The 24,229-nt window shown below is 35.8% G+C and overlaps 4 protein-coding genes across 6 annotated transcripts; 1 reads left to right on the forward strand and 3 right to left on the reverse strand.

Annotated features, from left to right (window-relative positions):
- Positions 1 to 4,744: 4,744 nt before the first annotated feature.
- LOC108370600 (protein NPC2 homolog) lies at positions 4,745 to 8,519 on the reverse strand. Its single transcript, XM_017625953.1, has 3 exons — positions 8,450 to 8,519; positions 5,136 to 5,246; positions 4,745 to 5,072 (listed from the first exon to the last, which is right to left on the reverse strand). Exons 1-3 carry the CDS (start codon positions 8,517 to 8,519, stop codon positions 4,765 to 4,767), a joined length of 489 nt encoding a protein of 162 aa, XP_017481442.1. The 3' UTR covers positions 4,745 to 4,764.
- A 1,273-nt stretch (positions 8,520 to 9,792) lies between these two features.
- Positions 9,793 to 10,548, reverse strand: LOC108370601 (epididymal secretory protein E1-like). The gene is made up of 3 exons (XM_017625954.1): positions 10,495 to 10,548; positions 10,250 to 10,360; positions 9,793 to 10,186 (listed from the first exon to the last, which is right to left on the reverse strand). Exons 2-3 carry the CDS (start codon positions 10,269 to 10,271, stop codon positions 9,906 to 9,908), a joined length of 303 nt encoding a protein of 100 aa, XP_017481443.1. The 5' UTR covers positions 10,272 to 10,360; positions 10,495 to 10,548; the 3' UTR covers positions 9,793 to 9,905.
- A 6,237-nt stretch (positions 10,549 to 16,785) lies between these two features.
- Fancl (E3 ubiquitin-protein ligase Fancl) lies at positions 16,786 to 18,636 on the forward strand (the record flags this gene model as incomplete). Its single annotated transcript, XM_017625952.1, has 3 exons — positions 16,786 to 16,869; positions 16,941 to 17,951; positions 18,022 to 18,636. Coding segments are annotated over 3 exons (1,134 nt in total), but the record flags the coding sequence as incomplete, so codon positions are not given.
- Positions 18,215 to 23,573, reverse strand: ohgt (E3 ubiquitin ligase component cereblon). Of its 3 annotated transcripts, none has more exons than XM_017625960.1 (8): positions 23,239 to 23,573; positions 22,393 to 23,157; positions 21,792 to 22,335; positions 21,322 to 21,721; positions 21,163 to 21,265; positions 21,005 to 21,101; positions 20,734 to 20,932; positions 18,215 to 18,996 (listed from the first exon to the last, which is right to left on the reverse strand). In XM_017625960.1, the coding sequence occupies exons 1-8, from the start codon at positions 23,258 to 23,260 to the stop codon at positions 18,988 to 18,990; spliced, it is 2,139 nt and encodes a 712-aa protein (XP_017481449.1). In that variant the 5' UTR covers positions 23,261 to 23,573; the 3' UTR covers positions 18,215 to 18,987. The 3 variants fall into 3 exon arrangements, with proteins under 3 accessions (XP_017481449.1, XP_017481447.1, XP_017481448.1); XM_017625958.1 differs by lacking the exons at positions 18,215 to 18,996; positions 20,734 to 20,932; positions 21,005 to 21,101; positions 21,163 to 21,265 and adding exons at positions 19,376 to 19,889; positions 19,962 to 20,058; positions 20,120 to 20,222; positions 20,279 to 20,465 and having other exon boundaries at positions 21,509 to 21,721; XM_017625959.1 differs by lacking the exons at positions 18,215 to 18,996; positions 20,734 to 20,932; positions 21,005 to 21,101; positions 21,163 to 21,265 and adding exons at positions 19,376 to 19,889; positions 19,962 to 20,058; positions 20,120 to 20,222; positions 20,279 to 20,449 and having other exon boundaries at positions 21,493 to 21,721.
- Between the last annotated feature and the right edge of the window lie 656 nt (positions 23,574 to 24,229).

Below are 24,229 nucleotides of genomic sequence, written 5' to 3' on the forward strand. Positions count from 1 at the left end.
ACCATACCGAGTTTGGTACAATTTGCTAGAACGGTTAGCGAGATACATAAACGTATTTCGAGGCAAAGAATTGTTGCAACCATCAATTTGAATAAATTAGCTTTAATATTTACTGATTTATCGAGGATTTCGTATTTCTCGAAATTACCGTTATATGGGATGTGGGCGTGGTTATTGNCAAGTTTGGAATAAATTGATGCAGCGGTTACCAAGATATACACATGTAACCATAAGTGGGCGTGGCTACACCCATTTTCAAAAAAATGTTAATATTCTTATTTTTCGTCTAAAATTTATTATAAATATCAATTTTTAGTGAATAATCTTCAGTAGTTACTAAAATATCGCAGTTTTTGTATTTCTGAAAATTACCGTTATAAGGGAGGTAGGCGTGGTTATTGTCCGATTTTGCGATTTTTCAATACCATCCGTCCTACGCCCGAAAGAAGCACAGACGGACGGACAGACGGACGGACAAACAGTCACCGCTTAATCGATTTCTCTTTTCATTCTGATCATTTATGTATACATTTGTCTATATCTATCTCGATTCGNTTTTCAATACCATCCGTCCTACGCCCGAAAGAAGCACAGACGGACGGACAGACGGACGGACAAACAGTCACCGCTTAATCGATTTCTCTTTTCATTCTGATCATTTATGTACACATTTGTCTATATCTATCTCGATTCGTTTTGCCTGTTACAAACAACTGTTGTGTGAACGAAGTTATAATACCTTTGTGCACAAGTGCGCTCGGGTATAAAAATTAAATAAACAATAGAAAGATAACAGAAATTATTTATGTATTTGTCAATGTTATTGTGGGTTATTAACATTTTATTTTTAATATTCTTATTGAGCTTTGTACCACGATTGTTTATTAGGAAAAATTTAGAAGCAACAAAGTCTAAGTGATAGAAGTTATAGCAGAAGTTATTGAATTTATTTTTAGGCTTGAAATTTCCAGAAAGAGTCCATATCAAGTCAAGAAGACAACTCGAAAAATCCCGAAAAGTAAAACACGAACACACATTTAATTTTATTGTTAATGAAAAATATATGTATGTGCGCCTGGAAAATCCTCTGTGTACATTCTTTTTGTAAACTAAAAAAAGGCAATAAATGAGGCGTGCGTGCAGAAGTGGCCTAACTCGCTTTTTTTGTACTTCACTACTTAAAATAGTCTCATATGTGATTTACTTCAAAATTAATTTCCATCAACCCATTTCAAGTTTGGTTTGAAGACAAACCAGTTATGGCGTCGTGCCATATTCAGTGTAATTTTTCATTCTAAAATGTCGTAAATTTAAAATAAAGATTTGCTTATTTCTTAATTTTAATATATGCCATGTAGCTTTTGGAACTATTTTAAATAGTTGTATAAGTACAAAAAAAATTGGATTAGGCCACGTCTGCTCTCAAGGCCTCAAATTATAGCTACAATTTATCAGAAGTTCTTTGTATTCATTTGAAGAAACAAAACGAAAACATAATAAATCCAAACGGCGCTAGGAGTACCATGATTAAAAATAAATACATACATACGTATGTATATACAAGTGCACAACATTTCCAGTCTACAAAAATATGGCTACACAAAGATGCTTATCGTAAATGCCAGCACCCAACTTTCACAATTCAGTTCACAGTTTTCGCAACGCTTTAGCAAGCAAGTTGTGCAAAAACGCGCTTTAGTTAGGCACAGCAATTGAGTTAGCTAGTAATACTATTTGTGTGATGAAACTAAGGTGATACTTCACAAGTAAGCAAAAATAATGGATATTTTTTTTAATTTAGCAAACTTTCTTTCCATACTCGAGCGACAATAGCAAAATAGAAAACTGGGTACATCTCTACTCTCTATCTGTGATCAAAAGGAATTTTCGTTTTGTTTTGAAAGTGAACGCAACCATTTTTAGTTATACATACGCATATACGTATATCGATGGCCCTGTGCAATAACGACACAATTCAATTTTCAAAAAATAAAAACGGTTACTACTGTTAATTTGCTCACGTTTCTAGTCCTTGTCGCATCCATGTCTTATCTTTTGCATTTACTTTAGCAGTCCTTACTGTTTAATTTAGTGAAGGTTGGAAATTGATTAGATAAACATTAGAGACAAGAGCCATTTAAGAGTAGTAACAGTTTTTGTTTTTTGAATTTCGGATTGTGTCGTTATTGCACAGGACCATCGATATATATATATGTACATGTTAACATCGAATAGCTCAGTTATGCATACTTGGCACTGCATGAGAGTTGTCACATAAGGAATCTGTTAAATGAGCTTTGTGTGCAGTGTTGTCGAGAGCTTGAAAAAAAAGTTTCAGTTATAAAGCAGAACAACTATAAAAAAGTATCAAAAGCAAACACAGCTGTTATTTTTTAAACTTTTATTTGAGAAACAAATAATAAATGAAATTTTATAATTAAATCCATAGATAAAAAATATTTAATATTACTTGCTTTGTCAAAAACAGAGAATCTGTATGCTTATTTATTTTTAGATTATTAAAAAATTTTGATTTTTTTCTACGCTCTTATCCATAACGCACAATGTGGATACCAAAATTTCAAAACTACGACTAAAAATTGCGCAGTTGTCGCCATACACAAACAAATTATTGTACAAGAAAACAAGCATGAGCAAAATATCAAAATGATTTTGATTTTCGCGCAATAACTGTGTAATTTAGTACAAACAACCAAACTACACACCACACAAACGACCGACGCAAGCCTGATATTGCGCAATGTTTTTGTGTGATTTAGACGCCCTATAATAGCAGCATGTGCAAAGAAATTCGGGTTGTATTTCCCTTATAAGAGTTACCAAATTAAACTTATAAATAAATATAAAATTTTAAAAATTTAAATAACATGGAAAAAAATAATTGCCGTGCCATTTTTGGACCTATTTTACATCAAATGGCACTTAATTTTTCAATTTGGCACAATGTGCCAAAATGGCACTTTTGAAAAATAGTAATATTTCAATACATTTTTGTGAAATCCTTTGCGTGTACTTCTTTTTCTCAACTACAATTTTCTAATTTCCAAAGATTATTCAACTGGTTTATCTTATTTTGGCATTGCATTTTTGTTTTAGAAATGTGGTTCTTACTTTATTACTATATGGGAAGGATTCAAAAGGGTGGCACCTTTTTTGCCACTTTTATTTTTCCATTTGGCACATTTTGCCACTTTTTTATCCTCAATATGGCATGAATTGAATGAAACACCCATTTGAGTTTCTCTTACCATTCTGTGATAAACAGGATGAAAAAACACTTCCTCTTCCGTTAAACCTTGTTGTGAATGACTTAAACGCGAGATTACAGAAATAAGAAATACTATTTCTACCCTAAAAGATGTGACAAATTTTTCGCGAATCAACAACACGCAAGAATTGTGATCCTAATATATCACGTTTGTGTGAATCAAGATAGTCGGAAAAATATAAAGTTATCAGAAATTTTTCAGAAAACTTTCCTGGGTATCAATTGTGTGCTGCTATAACAAAGCCGATGTTCATCATTGTTTTAATGATAATTGCTAAATATTCAACGTTGCTGGAACCTACAGCAAACAATTTGCAAATTAAGACAATAACTAGACTCCATCGCCGTTGGTCAGCATATTGAAAATATTTTAGAGGTTGTTAAGAATGATCGTAATAATGCAGAAGGAGTCACTACAGAGTTAATTAAAAAATTCCGTTTGATTACAGCCGATCTAGGAGTTGGCGACGGTCTATAATAAACTCGCATCTGGATTCACTAACGGCCTCTTTACAACTACGCTTTTCCAATGAAAATACTCCAGGTTTTTCGCTGTCTACATAGATTGCACCCATTGTATTCGACTAAAGCTCTACTCAGAATTGCAGCTGACGACGGTAAAGCGGTCGACGGTTAACCGCTGTCAAAATTAAAACTCACAAAGGCATATGGAATGGTCCATAATTGCGGCCGCAGCGTTTTTACCACCGACGTTTTCGGTTGATTTAAATTTATTTATATTTTTACCGCCCAGCGGGGACGGCATAATGTTGATTGAGTGTAGATTGTAGTAATTTTTATTATTTTTACAAGTTGGCCAATGTTTTCATCCATATTTCCAGAAAATCTATGTACATACACGCACGTACCGAAAAAATATTTAATTTTAATGATAATTTTCAAATCAAAATGGCAACTGACGGAAGCCTTCGTGCGCCGCAATTGTGTTTACTCTGACAGATTTCACTGCGGCAACTGTTCAGCTGTTCACTTACCGCAGATTGATTTACCGTCGTCCGCTGTAATTCAGGGTAGAGCCTAAATGTTCCAGTGAAAAGGTATAAAAGAACACGAAGCATTATCAACAGATCTATGATCTAGATATGGGCAGTGAACTCATTATTTGGTACAATTTATGGAAAAAAGAGAAAAAGAACTTGTCCGAAGAAGATAAGCGGGATGTCGAAGTTGTAGATCTATTTAAAGAAAATTTGTATCAGCGATAAATAAGTGTATTTCCATTTTGAGTGTTTTTCCATGCACAACAGTGACTGTGGAGCGATCGTTTAGTACACTTCGCATAGAAAACTCGTTACCGAAAACCGCGAGATGATTCAGAAGGAGACAATCGAAAAATTGGTTGAAAATCCGAGCCGTTTGTTATTAGCGTAAAATTGATTAAATAAAAATATATCCAAAAAAAATTAACAAGTATATTTTGTTTATCGTAATATCGTATGTACATTTATGTATATTCAAGCGGTTTCCAGCTGCCTTGTCCCCGAAGACTTTCGAACCTTTATGTCAGTTATGAAGCAAGCAACGGAATCGCTGTTTTCATCGACCAGATTCAATCTTACCTTTACGCTGATTTCCGGATAAGAAGTATCCACTTCAAAATTGAAGTTATATACTACATCCTCGGTTTTATCGATGGGACAATTGGCACCATACAACAAATTGCTGCACACATCGGCCAATTCAGTGGCCAGTGGATAGGGTACAGTGATACCTAAGGCGGTGGCGTACACATTAGCGGAAATTTGCTTAGTGTTGTCCCGGTCTGTAATATAATTTAAAATTAATACAATTAAATAATCATTGATTTCTTGTTTTTAGAACTTACTGCCAACAAAGTGCACCTGCATCACCACCGTGGAACCCTTAAGAACAGTGCATGGTATCTCTTCGCAGCCCTCAACATCAACGCTAAGTGGGAATGGCTCACCATTTTTACCTGAAAATAAGAAAGACAAAAAAATGTATTTATTAATCAAAGGTATACGTAAATACTAAGCATGATCCTTCGCTCGTACGCAATAAAAAGTTACATATATCTACATTAGCCCGTACCAAAACAAATAACGTTGGAACTATTTTTGCAAGGCAAATAAAATATTTAGAGTTCGCTCAAAGCGCTCAAAGTTGTTCATGCATTTTATAAATATTTTTTGATTTCCAAATAAAAAACAGGCGTATAATTTTTTTTTGTATCCCCAAATGTACATACACATGTAGGAGTCAGCCAAAAATGTAACAAGATGCGCCTAGTTCGACAAATAAAGCTCGAAACCACCTTGCAAAAATATATTTTTTGTTTGTTTGTTAGGAGGTACGGTCCAATGTACATAAGTACATGTGTACATACATATATAAAGTCGAAAAACTAAACTAAGATAAAAGGACTTCGACTATTCGAGACGTTACGGTTGTTGCCATTTAATACACCGAGAGATTTTCATTACTTAGTTCATTTTTCCAGCAGGGCGTGCTTTATTTTATATGCTTATATTAAGGTTGTTAGTTAATTGCATTAATCGATGAGATTAGAAAATTATGAAGTTACCCAAAAAGTCAAACGAAGTGTCAAAACCATAAATTAAAACGAATTGAGTCATTTTCCTAACTAGGTCGCGAGGCTTAAATTTTTGATAAAAAATAAAACAATATGTCAGAAGTGGATTTATAGTGGGGTTCGGAGTTCAGCAAACAGGTATTATATAAACCTTTCATGCATTCGTATGCATACATATGTACACATGTACATACAAACATACATTGTAAGTATTTCTATATCTAATACCTGTGGAACTTACATGTTGGGCACAGCCCTCATAAGGANCTAGGTCGCGAGGCTTAAATTTTTGATAAAAAATAAAACAATATGTCAGAAGTGGATTTATAGTGGGGTTCGGAGTTCAGCAAACAGGTATTATATAAACCTTTCATGCATTCGTATGCATACATATGTACACATGTACATACAAACATACATTGTAAGTATTTCTATATCTAATACCTGTGGAACTTACATGTTGGGCACAGCCCTCATAAGGACCTTATGGCAGTTCTTCTCGACCTTTTTTCGCGTACCACCTATGAACAAAGTGAGCCAAAAAGGTATGTATATGTATATACGGACCATGCTCGCAAAAGCACTAAAAATTTGATTTGCAATACAATTCTCCATTTGCGGATCACTGAGGATATGGAATAATACATTTCATATAATCCAAAAGAAGTAGAAACTAATGACTTTGAATTAGTTTAATACATTTTCCCTATTTATTTCTATACTGGGCTATAACAGTTAAATACCACATACATACATTACATATTTATTCATGAAATCGATAAACTATTATTTGACTTCTTTCGCCTTTCTGCTACATTTTAAGCTTGTTGAAATTAGCTGATCTGCCATTTATATCATGCCATATCAGGGCTCACAAAACACTGCGCGATAGTCGGAAATTGCCACTTATGGAAGGGTTAAATTCTCTAGAATTTCGGAAAGCAACGATAGTAGTTTTAAATCAACATTATTCCACGGCCGCTGTGGCTGTGTGGTTAGAGCTACGTACTACCATTTCGTAGCACCTGCACGGTCCGAGCAAAATCTAAATTATAAGAATATTTTCTAAGAGCGGTCGCCAATCGGCAGGCAAACCTCCGAGTTTACATATTTCTGCCTACAAAATGCTTATCATGTAACCACTTGTTTTCGTTCGGAGACGGCGTAAAATTTTAGGTCTCTCAGTTTGTGTTATAACTACAGGATGCACACTGCAAATTGGAGCATATCCTCGTCCAAACATCCAGCTAAATTTTGTGTGCCAAATGTTTACATATTTTTGTTTAATTTTGAATAATGTTAAGTAATTTATGCAGATTTTATAACACAGCCATACCAAAAATATGTAAGTGTCTTGTTTGGGGAATCAGACTATCCTTTCCTTATGTATTTTCATGCGCTGAATACGAATCTGAAACCCGTTTTTTGAGGTTTGGGAAAAATGCCGACGTAATGGAGCAAAACGGACTTCAACGAAGATCGCAGTGAAGACCCCTAATGTATGTATTTATTTTTTCTCCTTAGTTTGCTAGATATTTTCGTGTTTGGTGGACCTCGTTTTAACATTTTTATGAAGCGTTTTATGTATGTAGCTTCTCTCTGACATTTTTCCAAAACAAAGGCTGAAACTACTTACTCTGGTGACAGTTGAGAGGTCTCTGAAGACAGAGCTAATGTTTCATATCGATTTACATATACTTAAAATATCATGTGTTTGAATCAGCCTTGTGATCTTTATAACTAAAATCATAATTCAACCGTTAAATTGGAGTTCCACTTTTGCGTGGAAATTTTACTATTATTTTATGATCTTAATTTTTTCGATAACAAATAATCATTATTTTTGATTTTTATTTTTTCGATCGTTATATTATTTTTATTTTTTTGCTTAATTTTAGATTAAATTTTTTTAGAACCTAATGTTTTTAAAATCTCCATTATAACGGTTAAAAGTCAGCGATAATATAATAGAAAACACAAAATAAGGGTAAATTTGGCCCAAAAAAATAAAATGAAAATCTAGGTATTTAACTGTTATTTTCCTTGGCTTTAATTTATTTTTTTATGAAATTGGACACTATAAAAAATTGTAATCCTCTTGGTGTTCGACTCCAAAGTACAGAGTGGAGCAATCGAGCTAAAATGGCTGTACCACCGCTTTCAAAATATATAGCCTCCTGAGTCCTGAAATCAAGATATATTTTCCTTGCGAATAGCATTATGGTAGGTATTCGAAAAGAACTGGCCCGCATAAAGCAAATCGCTAAATTATTAAACTTGACCTGGCAATAATGTTCCAGTGGTATTTAAATAATGAAAATTTCTCCTTAAATACATCCTCTGCGAAAACAACACAACTCAATATTAAAAAAATTAAATCGCCCCTTACTATCTGATAATAGAATATCTAATAAGAGTTTTTTTTACTTCTGAGTTGTGTCGCTATTACAGAGAACCATCGATATGTACATTTGTATAATGTAATAATTATGTAAGTATAAATACGCAAAATGGTTAGTATTTTCAGAGTTTATAATATGGATTATTTACACCATGATCCTTAATTTCATTCACATTTCACTTACACTCTTTTACATTTGTTGCCGATGCAGTTGCCAAGAAGAGAGCGAAACACACAATTGTCAAACGAAACATATTTGAAGTTACTAAACTAATTTTAAAATTATTTAAATAAAATATTTCTTGTAGTGATGTTCGGCTGCGAGTCACAACTCAGACTGCCGGTAAAATGCCGAATTAACTAAATTTAATACTTTCCTAAATGGATTACATATATACATACTTTAATCGCAAATATTTTGTCCATAAATAATAGTAGATTTGGCTGAATATTAGTTAAAGTGCAGGTGTTCCATTGATTAACAATATAATTTGCAGGTGTTCCACAGGCACTTATCAGCGTCAGCTATAACTAACGGTCGCTTTTGATAAGTACTTTTTGTAAAATTACTATTTAGCATGACATGGAGGAGCTGCTTTTGGTTTAGCGTTCATTGCTACTTTGGAAATTTACTCTTTTTTAGTTTTTTTTTTTTCAGAGCACAATTTACCACTGAATAAGCGTACTCTTTCTTCTCTCTACAGCGAGAGTTCATTTTTTATTATTTCAACTCAGAAAACCAGTATTTTTTTTAATTACGAGGCTTTTTCGTGTTTAACGGATTACGGCAGATATGATAACACCGAGCGACAAAATCCAAAATATTTAGATACACAAGAAGCAATCACGAAAAGGTGGGTTAAATATAGTAAAACTGCGTTTTTAGTTTTTTTTCTCTGAAGTCAGAATTCTTTCTAAAAGGACATTATATTTTCAGTGATATGATTAATTCCAAAAATTATTTTGAAAATTTCAGTGCTGTGTAAAATAACAATATGAGTACCAAATCAAAGAGAATGTTCTGTAGATTTAAAAAAATATAATTTTTTATTCATTAGGATGAACAGATACTAAAAATGCTCTTTTATTTAATTTTATTTTTTAAGGTAATAAAGTTAGAAGGATGAAATTCAAAGATGTGGGCTTGTGTATGTTAATCTTTAAAGTATATATATTTTTTTTTTCAAAAATAAATATCGAAAATTTACAAGAATATTCAAGGACAAAATTTTAAAAGGACATTTTCCTTACCCATTCGTTCATATGCATAAAAAAAGTTAATCTTTTTCAATTCTACAGATTTTTTTTTAATTTGGTATCCATTTTGTTGTTCTACATTGCACTGAATTTTTAAAATAATTTTTTGAATTAATCATATATTTCAAATTTCAAAGTCCTTCAGAGAGAAAACTAAAAAAGCAGTTTTACTATTGTTGGCCCATGGTTCGCGAATGTACTGATGATTTTTTTTTACTTGGCTGTCGTACGATGTAATACAATATAAGAAAAACCTAATTTTTGCTTGGTACTTACACAGTTCTTTTTTATTATGCAATAACATTAATTTTAGATACATATATGTATATACATCTCAAACTCGGTACCTCATTTTCAACAAAATCTTCCAATGACAAAGTTTCCTATGCCTTCTGTACCTTTATATCGGTAATGAAACAGGCAACAGATTCGTCGTTTTCGTCAACTAAATTCAGTTGCACCTTCACGCTGATTTCCGGATATGAGGAATCAACGTCAAAAATGAAATTATAGCTCACATCCTCGGACTTGTCGATGGGACAAGAAGCGCCATACAATAAGTTGCGGCAAACATCGGCCACCTCTTCGGGCAATTCATAGGGCACCGTGATGCCCAAGGCGGTGGCATGTACAACGGCTCTTATTTGCTTAATATTATCGCGCGCTGAAATATAAAAAGTTATAAGTTTAAAAAACATTCGAGTATTTTTACGATTTTTGCGCTTACTGCCCACAAAGTTGACTTTCATTAACGCTCTTCCGCCTTTGACAACATTACATGGTAGCTGGTCACAGCTCTCGATATCAACACCAAGTGGGAACGGCTGACCATTTTTGCCTGCAATCACGGATAGTTAATTAAATAATATGTACTTAAATAAATATTTAAATTAATAACAGTTTAATGAATAAACGACGTTGCCTAAAATTATGTATGTTGACTTCTTGTTAACTTATAACTATTTTACTTACATTGCTTAACATTAGTAGCCGATGCGGAGGCCAGTAAAAGCGCAACACACACAGTTGCAATTACTTTTTAATAAACGAAAAAATATTTGTAATTTAAAAATTTAAAATATCAACCTTATAGCAATCACCGAAGTGTACCTGCGAGTGCAACAACTAAGAATGAAACTTAACCGCCTCAATTATGCAGCTTAAATAGTTGGGTAAGTTGGCACATTGTCTTTTTACATATGAAAAACTTAGGTATATATGGACATTAGGGTGGGCCAAAATTGTTTCCCTCCAGCCACCCCCAGATCTGAAAAATATCAAAAACAAGGTGACAGGGATTTTCTTTATTTTGAAATCTATTAATATTTACCCGTGCCGGAGCTTTGAAGTTTCCCATGTATTTTACATGGGGCGAATACAGTTTTTGGTAAAATATTGCTATAAAGTCCTTATAAATAAACATTTTTTGATCGAATAAGACTACTTCTCTTCAGAAGTATTCAAAAAATAACACTATATATTTTATTGACCTTTAAATAATTATAAATTTTCAAATATCTGGTTACCATATTTTTCAAAATTTTGTACCACAAACCTACAGAAAAGTTCGAGTAGAATTCAAAATAGTATCCATTGAGCTGTTCGTGCGTGATGTGGTTATGAAAACTTAAAATCACTAATTTTTATATATAACCGATAGGATTTATCGGCTATTAAAACAGACTTAGTAAAATTTTTGAGTTAAATAAAACAAATTATATTTTAACGATTTTATATAAATTCTGCGAAAAAAATTATTTTCCCCGTGTAAAATACATGGGAGATTTCAAAGCTCCGGCGCTATGGGTAAATGTTAACCGATTTCTAAATATATAAAAGAACGCTTCTCCTTATTTTTATATTCTTCAGTTCTGGGGGATGGCAGCAGGGAAACTAAAAAAAAGTGGATTTTCCTATGTATTTTTGGGCCACCCTAATGTTCAAACATATGGATGTACTTACATAGACCTCCCCCGGATGCAGGTGTTAAACAAATGTATTTGTTTATAGTTTAAGTCAACACATATAACTAAAACCTAAAAGCTATTGGGGAAGAAGAGACCTGACTTTCGGCCAGGTGTTCGGTAAGGCAATTGTCATTNCCTGAGTGAAGATTCCCTTTCGGATGGCAGGTACATCGAGTTTCAACTTTGCGGGACCTCGAAACTAACTTTGAGATGGACTGGGAACGCTATCGCTGCGCGCAAAGAAAGCATAAGAAGCAAAGGGCTTGTTTTAAAGAATACTGCAGCGGAATTAAATCCTTGGTCAAAAAGCTAAACTGTTAAGGACCAAACTACATAACTGAGTTAAATTAAGACGTCTGATCGCTCTTTCATCGAGTCTAGGATTTATACCCTCTCTCGCTCTATGCTTTCAGAAATTGCCTGGAAATCAAGTTATGATTGCACCTTTCTCTCCCTCGGCAGGAGAGGGAAGGAATGCGAGAACCACTGTGACAAGATACAACGGGTTTGTTGCCAGAACTGTAGCGAGTGAAGATGCCATAAGATATGCGAGTGAACCTCCCGGTCCTCTTGTGACTATTAAGGATTTTGATATCTACGCTCAAGGCTTTGTGGACGATGTAGCCTGCCTAGTCACGGGCCCATATCTGCCGGCTGTTCGCAAGAAATTACAAACAATTGTGCATATGATTGACACTTGGTGTAATGGAAATAGGTTTACCACTAACCAAACCAAAACTAGTGTCGTGTTCTTCACCAGAAGGAAAAGGACTTAGACTTCCACCGAATATGAAGTAACTCAGAGCAATTATGGATAAAAAATTATCGTGGAAATATCAAATGGAGCACAAGAGCTCCAAAGCATCGGTAGAATTTTGGAAATGTATACGGGTCTTTGGAAAAACGTGGGATCTCCTCAAGGCCGAGATCCTTCCCCAGCCTCTAGCGTGTTGTGGTTGTTGTCGGTAAGATTTCGCTTTTTTGGGGCGAAGTTATACGCTACCTACGTCCCACGCCACGCAGGTAATGGTTTCCGCCATCTTTTTTATTTGGAGAATATAGTGCTGGCCACCCTTATTTAAAAATGACTTGGCCACGCTCAACACCTTCCAGTCAGACGTCGCCATGTCGGGGTTATGGCGGTTGGGATCGACGGAATTTCGATGCAATCTACTATCTCGAGAGATGCCCCATCCCATAGGCCTTGGACGTCTTTCACCGCTACCTTTATCCATGCTAACGAGAGATCATCTTTACAACTTTTCATTTTGATGCCGCTGAACCAATCTGCTTTGTTAAATATCGGCATAGGTGCCTTCGGCTCACAGTGGTCGCCTTTGTAGGGAGAGGTGGATAAAATTCAATTTCTCAGAAACGGATGAACCTATCGAAACCAAATTTTTCACATTAGTGTCTCCCTATAAGACTCACCTTTCGGGTAAATTATGTAAGCCACGCCCACCGCTGACGCAAATATTTTTCTTAAATTTTTTTAATTGATGTATATGGATAAAATGCGAGTCTAACAAAATGACTTTGGGAAAGGCATACGCAAACGTGTACTTTGAGCTCGTTCTTGTATGCGTAAAGCAGATTTTAAGAGTTTAAAGATCAAAGCTATCTATTTTTATGGAGTATATAGCTCCGCAGTATACATATATGTAAGTATATACTCTAAAACACGACTCAACAAAACGAAATAAATTTTTTGAGCTTTTTTGTTAAAGTAAGTTTATTTAAAAAAAAGAATGCAAAAAAAAGAGTCCTGCAGTGGGATTCTAGATTCTGGGATTCTTGGCAAAAATCTCTAAATAAATAAAATACATATGTATGTGACCAAAAATATGCCAAGCGAATGCCGATGTGATACAATATAAACTCGTAAGCACTATGGATATGTTATATTTCCCTGGAGGCGTTGTAGTGATTTTTAGCGATAGAAATTTAGCGTAGCGATTGCTAAAATTCCACTGCTGGTTTGTAATAGAGCAGTAATAAATCAGTCATATCTTGGGTTGACATCGAAGTTTTAGCCTTTGGTAACTGCCAAATTCTATATATGTATATGTATGGGTTCGAATAATCTGGAAGATCTACGCTCATTTCCTGTATGGGTGTGTCGTACCGCTTGTTCAGTATGAATCGCATAGTCATATTTTGCATTTTTTTAAGTTTATCTCTTTGTGCGTCGCTAGCTATAAAAAAGATCGTTGGACGTGTGGTTCTACCATATATTTGTATACATACCAGGGTCTTATACTTACTTTATGTGTGCATACGTGAAATTTTCATGAGATCAATTTTTGCACTATTTTATTTACTCTATATTCAATATGTTCCTCAAATTTTACCTTGTCATCGGTACTTATGTTAAATCCCCTAGATATGATCAGAAACTTTTTTCTTCACATTTAATTGCAGTCTGTTTACCCACAACCATTTGTATAGAAAATCAAGATATTCTATAACTGATCGTTAGAGAGTATCGTCTAGCGAACAGTTTACCTCACAATGGTCCGTATGCATAAAAACTAAGTAAATTTCAGACCTTTGGTTTCTCTTTATCCAAGCTAAGTTGGTATTTTGAAATCGGACAATAACCACGCCCACCTCCCATATAAAAGTATTTTCTTGAAATGCAAAAACTACAAATTGTTGAATGTTGAAATATGAATTTTTGGCAAATGGGCGTGGCTCCATTAAATAGAGATATGCAACCCTGTGTTTATACCCAAAGGTTGTTTAATCCATCCCACCAAATCCCACCTAAAACAATCAGCCGTTCAGCAGAAAATGTAAACACACATGCAACTGCAACAACAATTTCAAGGAATAAGCAGCAGTGCTGCCAACTGTTTGGCATATTTAAACAAAGTTGATCTCAAACCCAACGAAAGCTAAATGGCATTTAAACAACAATCCACAATTAAACTTAAGTGCCGTTTATATATTCATTTGAAATTGGCTCTTAGACTATAACATCCTTACTTTTGACGACAAAACTCAGCCTTAGAAAGCCTTTACTTACTGACTTGCCTATTTTTTATTTCGATAACCAATTTAACAAGCTCGGGAAGAAACAAACAGTAACTCCAGGCATTTTCGTTTCAAAAAGGCCCGATAAATAAGTTGCTTATTTTTAACGGGATTTGTTAAACTTTTTGAAAGATTTTGTTAAGCTTTCTGTTGATTTCTAATTTAAAAACAACAAAAACAGATTGTTTTATTTCAACCCGGCCTTGAGTTCAAAAAAATCAGCAGAATCTTCAATTAACGGTCAAATATAAATAAACAATGATTTTGTTAAACTTTATGGAGTAGCGCGGCAACTCTGTTCGTGGTGGCAACATTGTAGACTTGTGCTGGAAAAACATCGATGTTTCGATGGTTTTTGGGGAGCAACATCAAAGTATCGATGCATCGATCTTTTTAAATAGCGAATTTTTTAAATGTTGGCCATACAAGATAATAAGAGTTGAATTTGGACTTTGATTTAAAAGAGAGTGATATTTACATATATTGCTCACATTTATATACATACATATACACACACATAAACACAGTCTCACCAAGAAGCCTGCGACTTAAAGATTTCAAGTTGTGCCAACACCAATAATCTAAAGAATTAATAATTTGTATTAAAATTGTGCTCGGTAGATTTTCACTTAAGCTTCGTTTTTGCTGCATTTAGAATGCAACATTTAGCACTTTCGAACATATGTTTTCGAAGAGCGTTCATGCTACCGCATTTAGCAAATGTACATTTACGCGAGTTCGAAATCGTATGCTTTTGACAAACAGCCGTGTTCCAGTCGCTTATTCAGATCCGTATCTATTACGATAAATTCTCACGGAAAAGATAATGTCCAAAAATCCCTACTGAAAAGGAAAAAATAAATTCTAAACCGAAAATTCAATACAAAAACTTGAATTATTTTAACCATAACCAAACATTTGTTTGTGTATATATTCATTTGTCGGTGCTGTCAATTATAATTTCCACACTTAATTAGGAAACAAAACAAACAGAGTTGATCCCAAATTAATCCAGATTTCTATCAGCATCATATCGATGTTTAATTTGCGTAACTTTTCTTTATCCAAATAATGTAAAATAATAAATGAAATCTCGATCGGCGATTACTGAAACGCAGCTAGCGACTGTATACTCGAAAAAGCAATGTTGCCAGTTCTTCTCATTAAACCATGTTCGAATCGTGGAAATTTTGGAAGATGACAGGGTTGCTTTTAGCATTTAGATTCTAAATGCAAAAATGGAGTTGCATTTAGTTGCATTTAGGTGACGAATTTTGTATGGATAAATGTACGTTTAGAGTAGCATTTAGAGCTAAATGCGCTAAATGTGCTTTTACGCGTAAGCAAAAACAGCCCATTACCTATGTGATGGTTATAGAGATAAACATCGCACATCGGAAAAAAAAAACATCGATGTATCGATATTATATCGATGTATGTATCTTCCAGTACTATTGTAGACAAATTTTGGAGACCAAAACATTTTAAACCGCGAACTTCCAAATAACCACAAAAATTGGCGATTTTATTAATTTTAATAGCAAATAAAAAATAGCAGTTCCATTAGCTGGTTGGTACAACCTCGTGTTTCCCTACTTCAAGGTGGAAGTGCTAAAATACGCCCAAAGGAGTCAACAGAGTAATGCAATATGTAGTACATTCCCACTCCACTGAAGTCTAAAGTGCGTAATTACACTCTGAAGATTGCAACCTCGAAATTTCAGTATCTAGGTTTGATGTTTCCACCGCACTTTATTGCGATTTCCTGACAAGTGTAGTTATGAATGGGTGGTTTGTACTTTATTTCACAATAGAAATGATGGTGTACATTTAGGCACTCCTCAACAGTTGGGGCTATATTAAATACACAAGTGGTATTCTCGCAGTCGGTGCACGAAATGCACGGTTTGCAAAGCTGGCCCATAGGAAACACGTTTTTTATCGTGGCCCTATTGTGGCTCTTAATTTTTTTCACGAAGATGTCGATGAGAAATCGTTGAAATCCAAGAAACCGAAATCTGGAAAATATATGGGAAATCCTCCTGGATTTCCAAATCTCAGATTCTTTTTTTTTTTGGGATTTGGGTAGGTTGGCCGGTTTAATTGTAAACCACCGCCAGGTTATTCCTCTTAGTATGCTATATTCCAAGGGTATGATAAATCTTCAGGTGTGTCCAACGTTGCTCCACTAATACACGTATGGTAATACCGCTGAGGGCCAGAACCACGTGCAAAGTTTCTGCTGGTCTAACGTCTTAAATTNGTAAATTGGAAGAATTTAATTCTGCAATATCCCGGCCTTATAGTCACTGGCTCCAGCGCGAAAGGAACTGTGAAAATACAGGTATGATTGAAACAAGCATTTGGAAACTTTACTATCATTTACATATGTATAATGTACCTATAAACTGCTAGGGAAAATGGTTTCGCGTAAAAATTTTGTGCCCGAATTTCCCTAAACTTCAAGATGCGATTATAGAATTACTGCAGACGCATCAAAATAAATTAATTACCATATTAAATAAGAACCTACAGTCCGGCTGGACTCTGTATGATGCTATAGAAAATATACCACAACTATTACAAAAGCAATGCGAGAAGATATCCACTTTTGGCTGTAGGAGTGAGGATACGCTACCAGAAAATATTTACCAAGAAATAGTTGCCATCTACTCGCCCGAGAGCTATCAGCTGCAATTGAATGACGCCTGCAGCCGCTTACGATTCTGCAAATTTGCTCTGCACGGGAAACATTATCTGCAAGTGGAACTTCCAAGTCTACGCATAAGTGAGCATAGTCTACCCGACTGTTTTGATTGGGAAGAACAGCTCCATAAGTATAATAATCTCGGTGCCATGGTGCAGCAATTTCAAAAGTATTTAGAAGACTTGCAGCCATTTTATGATAACTTCACCGATATCGACGAACTGTGCTATGTTGTGCAACCATCACCGCCAGTATCTACCAAACACAATTGGCGTTTGTTTGTGCTGCGCGAGCGAGTCTACCTCAAACTGGTCATCGTTGATCCATTCGCACCAATTGCCTCAATGTCCTTGCAGGTCATAGGACCGACACAAGCAGTTGAAGAGTTGCGACGCACACTAAGTGATGGCTTACGTGATTGGGACGCCGAATTAGATATACATAAAAATTTGTTGCGTATCTTCGACCTGTGTTACTTTCCTATGCCGCCGGGTAGCGGATGGTTAGGTGGAGAGCACGAGGCCACAGCAGCGGAACAATTTTGTAATATCTGCTACTCTTATCAACTGGATGAAGGTGAAATACCGATTGTGTCCTGTGATAATCCCCATTGTACGCTTATATATCATGCATCGTGCCTGAAAGAATGGTTCAATACACTTACTGATGGAAAGAATTTTCTCAGTGTGTCCTTTGGTGCCTGCCCATTTTGTAAAACAGTAAGTTTTAAGCTAAGTCCGAATTACGTTGAAATTACTTTGTCTATTTAAACTCGTTTATATTTTTTAGAAACTTTCAACATCATTCGCCGAATTATTAGAAAATTAAACTGTAAATATATAGACTTCTGAAGAGAGTAAGCCCGAATTAAATGGGAGTTTATTAATGTAAATATTCTTTCAAAAGTTCTTACTTTATGATTTAATATAAATCTAAAATAATAAAATACGAATATACCTTTCAAGGAGGGATACTCTTACAATGGTGGTCAAAGCATTTATTTTCTTTTTCTTTTTCATACTGGTTAATTTCAGAATTTTACTTGTTTACAGAGCATGGTAGCAGATAAAGTTCACGACCCGTCTAGTGACTCTTTTTTAAAGAGATTTTACATACATTTCAATGAAAAATATGATATACGTTCGTACATGCACACATCCATATATATATTATATATATATGTACTAGATGGCACTCGATTTGGAACATTTAACAAAATATATAAGTACATAGCAGACCGATATTGGTTAAACAAATTATGGTAATATTCGTGTACCAGCCACATATGTACGTACATATGTATATACATAACCATGTGTATGTGTGTACGTACTATCTTTCCACAAGCCAATAGGGGTATACTCGCAATCTTGCAAAACCTTTGCACGGTGCACGGATTGCACGGCTTGCAAGCTGTCCCATAGGAAAACCGGTTTTTTTCGTGCAATCTATGCACCGTGCAAAGACTTTTCAAGACTCCGAGAATAGTCCTAATATGTTTGACAATTGCAAACATTTTACCTTTACGAGTATGCACCTAAAATAATAGAAACATTTTCATTCGAATTCATTTTTCTTGCATTCCAATAATGGGTGAAACGTTTCACAATCAAATCTGCAATCCAAACTAAAACATATGAGTCATACCAAATCAATGACGTTTAGCTCATTTGCTTGCGGCTGAAGAGCACGGTTATTAAGTCTCAAGCCGCAACAATGGTTGCAACAGTACAAACGCTTCACCGCTCTCCAAATTCATTGCATTTCTGTACGCGCCNATTATGGTAATATTCGTGTACCAGCCACATATGTACGTACATATGTATATACATAACCATGTGTATGTGTACGTACTATCTTTCCACAAGCCAATAGGGGTATACTCGCAATCTTGCAAAGCCTTTGCACGGTGCACGGATTGCACGGCTTGCAAGCTGTCCCATAGGAAANTTATGGTAATATTCGTGTACCAGCCACATATGTACGTACATATGTATATACATAACCATGTGTATGTGTGTACGTACTATCTTTCCACAAGCCAATAGGGGTATACTCGCAATCTTGCAAAACCTTTGCACGGTGCACGGATTGCACGGCTTGCAAGCTGTCCCATAGGAAAACCGGTTTTTTTCGTGCAATCTATGCACCGTGCAAAGACTTTTCAAGACTCCGAGAATAGTCCTAATATGTTTGACAATTGCAAACATTTTACCTTTACGAGTATGCACCTAAAATAATAGAAACATTTTCATTCGAATTCATTTTTCTTGCATTCCAATAATGGGTGAAACGTTTCACAATCAAATCTGCAATCCAAACTAAACCATATGAGTCATACCAAATCAATGACGTTTAGCTCATTTGCTTGCGGCTGAAGAGCACGGTTATTAAGTCTCAAGCCGCAACAATGGTTGCAACAGTACAAACGCTTCACCGCTCTCCAAATTCATTGCATTTCTGTACGCGCCAACCTCATTAGACTTTGAAAAACGGCTGCACGTTCATTGGTATTTCCCGGTGTCGGCGAACCTATACGTACACTGGAGCTGGAAATCCCAAAGAACGATTTTGGTACCAAATTGGGTTCGAGGGCCTTAAATTTCCATCCAATATGCCGTGAGCAGATCTTGCAAACAATAATGTGCCATTCGTAGCTGCGTGACAAAGACATGTTAAATTAGTAATTTAAATGTTATTGGTATAAGTACGTAAATAAAATGATTTACCCAGGAAACCAACTGAATTTTGAAGATGATTGGCCGCTATAAGTTATTGCGTCTGGTAATAGTTGATATACGGTATTCGTTTCATGTATATATCCAGCTATAAGTGAAAGTCAATTGGTCAGCAAATGTAAAGAACGAATATCTCACTCTAGTCCTACCTGAATTGCAGTACTGAGTTTGCACTCCGTGTTTTGACATTGCGAAAAGTTGTTGACAATTTGCGATGCGGTTGCCACAATAACGGCATGTAAAAACCGAATCCTGTAAATATATGTTAATGTGAATTAAGATAAAGATTTCATACCAATGTAACTCACATCTGTAAATGTATTTGATATAATTTTCATGCGGATATTCACTGAATCTGTCAAGAAAATTGTTTTCATGAGGCTATCTGATAGGTGAAGGTTGCGAACCAACCAAAATGATAACTGAGTTGGATCTGTTGGCATAGTGTCGATTTTGTGATGTGCTAGCTGAGAACGCGCCTTCTCTACAATCGCTNATTTGACAATTGCAAACATTTTACCTTTTCGAGTATGCACCTAAAATAATAGAAACATTTTCATTCGAATTCATTTTTCTTGCATTCCAATAATGGGTGAAACGTTTCACAATCAAATCTGCAATCCAAACTAAAACATATGAGTCATACCAAATCAATGACGTTTAGCTCATTTGCTTGCGGCTGAAGAGCACGGTTATTAAGTCTCAAGCCGCAACAATGGTTGCAACAGTACAAACGCTTCACCGCTCTCCAAATTCATTGCATTTCTGTACGCGCCAACCTCATTAGACTTTGAAAAACGGCTGCACGTTCATTGGTATTTCCCGGTGTCGGCGAACCTATACGTACACTGGAGCTGGAAATCCCAAAGAACGATTTTGGTACCAAATTGGGTTCGAGGGCCTTAAATTTCCATCCAATATGCCGTGAGCAGATCTTGCAAACAATAATGTGCCATTCGTAGCTGCGTGACAAAGACATGTTAAATTAGTAATTTAAATGTTATTGGTATAAGTACGTAAATAAAATGATTTACCCAGGAAACCAACTGAATTTTGAAGATGATTGGCCGCTATAAGTTATTGCGTCTGGTAATAGTTGATATACGGTATTCGTTTCATGTATATATCCAGCTATAAGTGAAAGTCAATTGGTCAGCAAATGTAAAGAACGAATATCTCACTCTAGTCCTACCTGAATTGCAGTACTGAGTTTGCACTCCGTGTTTTGACATTGCGAAAAGTTGTTGACAATTTGCGATGCGGTTGCCACAATAACGACATGTAAAAACCGAATCCTGTAAATATATGTTAATGTGAATTAAGATAAAGATTTCATAACAATGTAACTCACATCTGTAAATGTATTTGATATAATTTTCATGCGGATATTCACTGAATCTGTCAAGAAAATTGTTTTCATGAGGCTATCTGATAGGTGAAGGTTGCGAACCAACCAAAATGATAACTGAGTTGGATCTGTTGGCATAGTGTCGATTTTGTGATGTGCTAGCTGAGAACGCGCCTTCTCTATAATCGCTGTAATGCTGTAATAGTCATACACGTGTGCAGGCCAAGGTGTTGTGGCTGCTTGATAGCGTTTATACGTGTCGCTCATGGACTCTATATCGCGGTATCGATTTAATGAGCCCATATTAATGCATTTAAGAGGTTCACGCAGATATATTTCGGGAAGGATTCTCACATAACCATAAACCTTAAGCTGCGGATGGGCGGCAATGAATGAAAGTGGGCTGCAAATAAAGAAAACAAAGATAAACGTAACTAAAAACTAACTATACTGAAATATTCACTAGGTGTTACCCAGTAACTTGGCTGCCTTTAGTAACGAAACGCTGCAGTGCACGTGACTTAATCAACGTATTACCACGTTCGTCCATGCCCTTTTCATAGATTTGACATGTAACCCCATAAAAGTTATCGCCGACTTCCTCTCGATTGCAGAGTATTGGGAAGCATACACCAAAGAGCATACCATTTTCCGTATCCATATCTATTATTGACCCAGAGATCATGAAAGGCAGAACTTCGCCAGGAAATAAGATGTGTTGATGCATAAAAAGCATCATGTTGTACTCCTTGCCCACTTCCAAGTAATGCACACCAGACACGCGGTTCATGTTCTCACCCAAATATGAATGTTCTGCTGGTAAATTTGTATCAAAGGTAACTGGGTTTTCAGGATCCGGCTCCTCGATTTCTAATTCGCTACTTTCCGGTTCTACGCGCCGGCGTTCTCTGTTATGTTCCATTGTAAAGAAGGCGCTGCGTAAGCGCTGCATAAAATTTTCTCCACCTCGTCTATTTTGCACCAACATTTCTCTGAAAGCAGCACGCATCAGATCATCTAAAATATAAAAACAAAAATGTGGGACTAGCAAATTTAAAACCTATTTCTCCATACTATCGAAAACTGCGTCTGAAGATGATGAAGCGTCGTCCGATATATCTTCTAGTATCATGTTGTCCTCACCCTCATTTTCTGCCATTGCTTGCTCGTCATCATCCTCTTCATCTCTTTGTTCAACCATATCGTCATCCTCCAAAAGCGGTTCAATTAGCGGTGAAGGGTCAAATCGCAAATCTTCTTCATTACCATCGCCTTCATTTTCGTCAACACTGAACACTGGTGAATACCACCCGCTATGTGGCCCCTGAGCTGGTTGTTGATCTGAACTGACTTCATCAACCTCTCGTTGTTCCGTTTCAATTTCCATATTAGCTGCGACTGCGACGGGATGTTCCAAATCAGGAACTAAATCATTGTCTGGGACGAGTACAGATTCTTGTTGGTAGCCAATATCGTCTTGTATGATAGCTACCGCATCATTGATTAATTCAACGGCCAGTGTGGAAACATCTGGTAACTGTTGCCGTTCACTCTCTGTATCGGGCAGTTGCTGAGGAATGTTTTCATTAATCGCGTGCTCTATTCTTGACGTTGTTGCAGACGGCTGAACAGCTGCTTCATTTTCAGCAGAAGGAAGACCTGCAGTTGATTCCTCAGTTGTATTGGGTTTTGTGGCAGATACAGAACGGCTGAGTTCATTGGTGCCTTCACTGGGGGGTGGTGTTTCCCCTGCTTCATTAGTATTTACAATTTCCTCATTGCTATTCAAAGGTTGGTCTTCAGTTGCAGTTCCTGTGGCACCGCTCAAATTCGATGGTTCTACGTAGTTGAAAAAAAAAGTTATTAAAAATTGTATTCTGTTGTGATAAGTTTACTCTTTGAGACATAAATTAGAAATACCTGCAGGTCGAATTTGATCCATTTATATGAAATACTAAAACTTTCCAGTGTTTATTTTTCAATTATTTGTGCCGATGATCCCATAGAAAGTCCTCAATGTTTTTATTTCAGCAAGTTTTGCGTTTTATGGACTCTATGTTCAATATAATCTTTGAATATGGCTTCTAGATTAGGTAAATACACTTATTTTTGAAAACGTTAATGCACTATTTATAATATATACAGTTTCACAACAGTTTAATAAGAATTTTCTAATGAATTTGTTAATTGCGATTTGTTTGCGATCAATTATTTTCGTTTTCCACAATTGTCTGGAAGGCACCACCGGAAATCATTGGAAGTACAGGGTGGAACTATTTTGACATTTTTCTTTAGAAAACTTCCAAAATGCGACATAAATGCATTACACCAAATCGGTTTGGGACAAAAATGCACATACTTTAAACTTTAAGGACGAAGTACACGACACAAGCGTTTTGTGAAACTCGACAAAATTTCCCGTTAGCTCAAACCACGGTGTAGTGAATCAAAGGTGGCGCCGTCAGTTGCACCGCTACTTTGGTTTTCCGATTTTGACAGTTGAGGTAACCAGTAAATAAACCATTGCCTACAAATCAGCGGCAAAGAGAAATTTGAATTGTAAGTGAAAATCAGTTAAAATTGTGTTAATTTGCAATTTGTGAGTAATTTTTCAGCTGAAGACCAGCTTTTATGTACTGCTGAAATGTTAGACCTGTTGGAACCCGTCTTACATTCGCATGGGTCTGGTTTTCCGCAACTAAAGCATTTTCCAGAGCCATCCTTTTTCTCGGTCGCACCACGAGTATTTTTCCCTGCGATCGACTTGAGTATCTCGTTCATCACGTCAGGTGTCTCTACTTCTACTCGATGTATTTTGTTGGCTGGCCTACTTAGGAGCGCCGCCGTTTCACGTGTCTGAGCATACGAGACCGTTTCAGCAAATGTTGGCTTTGGATTTGCATACGTCTCT

Source organism: Rhagoletis zephyria, unplaced genomic scaffold (genome assembly GCF_001687245.7).
Source record: "Rhagoletis zephyria isolate East Lansing unplaced genomic scaffold, Rhagoletis_zephyria_1.1 Rzeph_scaffold_04341, whole genome shotgun sequence".
NCBI lineage: Eukaryota > Metazoa > Arthropoda > Insecta > Diptera > Tephritidae > Rhagoletis > Rhagoletis zephyria.

Bases quoted from the DNA above. Each gene is read 5' to 3' on its own strand.
- LOC108370600 (XM_017625953.1), bottom strand. From the start codon at position 8,519: ATGTTTCGTTTGACAATTGTGTGTTTCGCTCTCTTCTTGGCAACTGCA. The intron at 5,247-8,449 runs GTAAGTGAAATG...TCTTATTTTCAG, and splicing joins GGCAACAAATGTAAAAGAGT to GTAAAAATGGTGAGCCATTC. The intron at 5,073-5,135 runs GTAAGTTCTAAA...ATTATATTACAG, and splicing joins GCAGGTGCACTTTGTTGGCA to ACCGGGACAACACTAAGCAA.
- LOC108370601 (XM_017625954.1), bottom strand. From the start codon at position 10,271: ATGAAAGTCAACTTTGTGGGCA. The intron at 10,187-10,249 runs GTAAGCGCAAAA...TTTATATTTCAG, and splicing joins GAAAGTCAACTTTGTGGGCA to CGCGCGATAATATTAAGCAA.
- ohgt (XM_017625960.1), bottom strand. From the start codon at position 23,260: ATGGATCAAATTCGACCTGCAG. The intron at 23,158-23,238 runs GTATTTCTAATT...TCAACTACGTAG, and splicing joins GGATCAAATTCGACCTGCAG to AACCATCGAATTTGAGCGGT. The intron at 21,722-21,791 runs GTAACACCTAGT...CTTTATTTGCAG, and splicing joins AAAGGCAGCCAAGTTACTGG to CCCACTTTCATTCATTGCCG.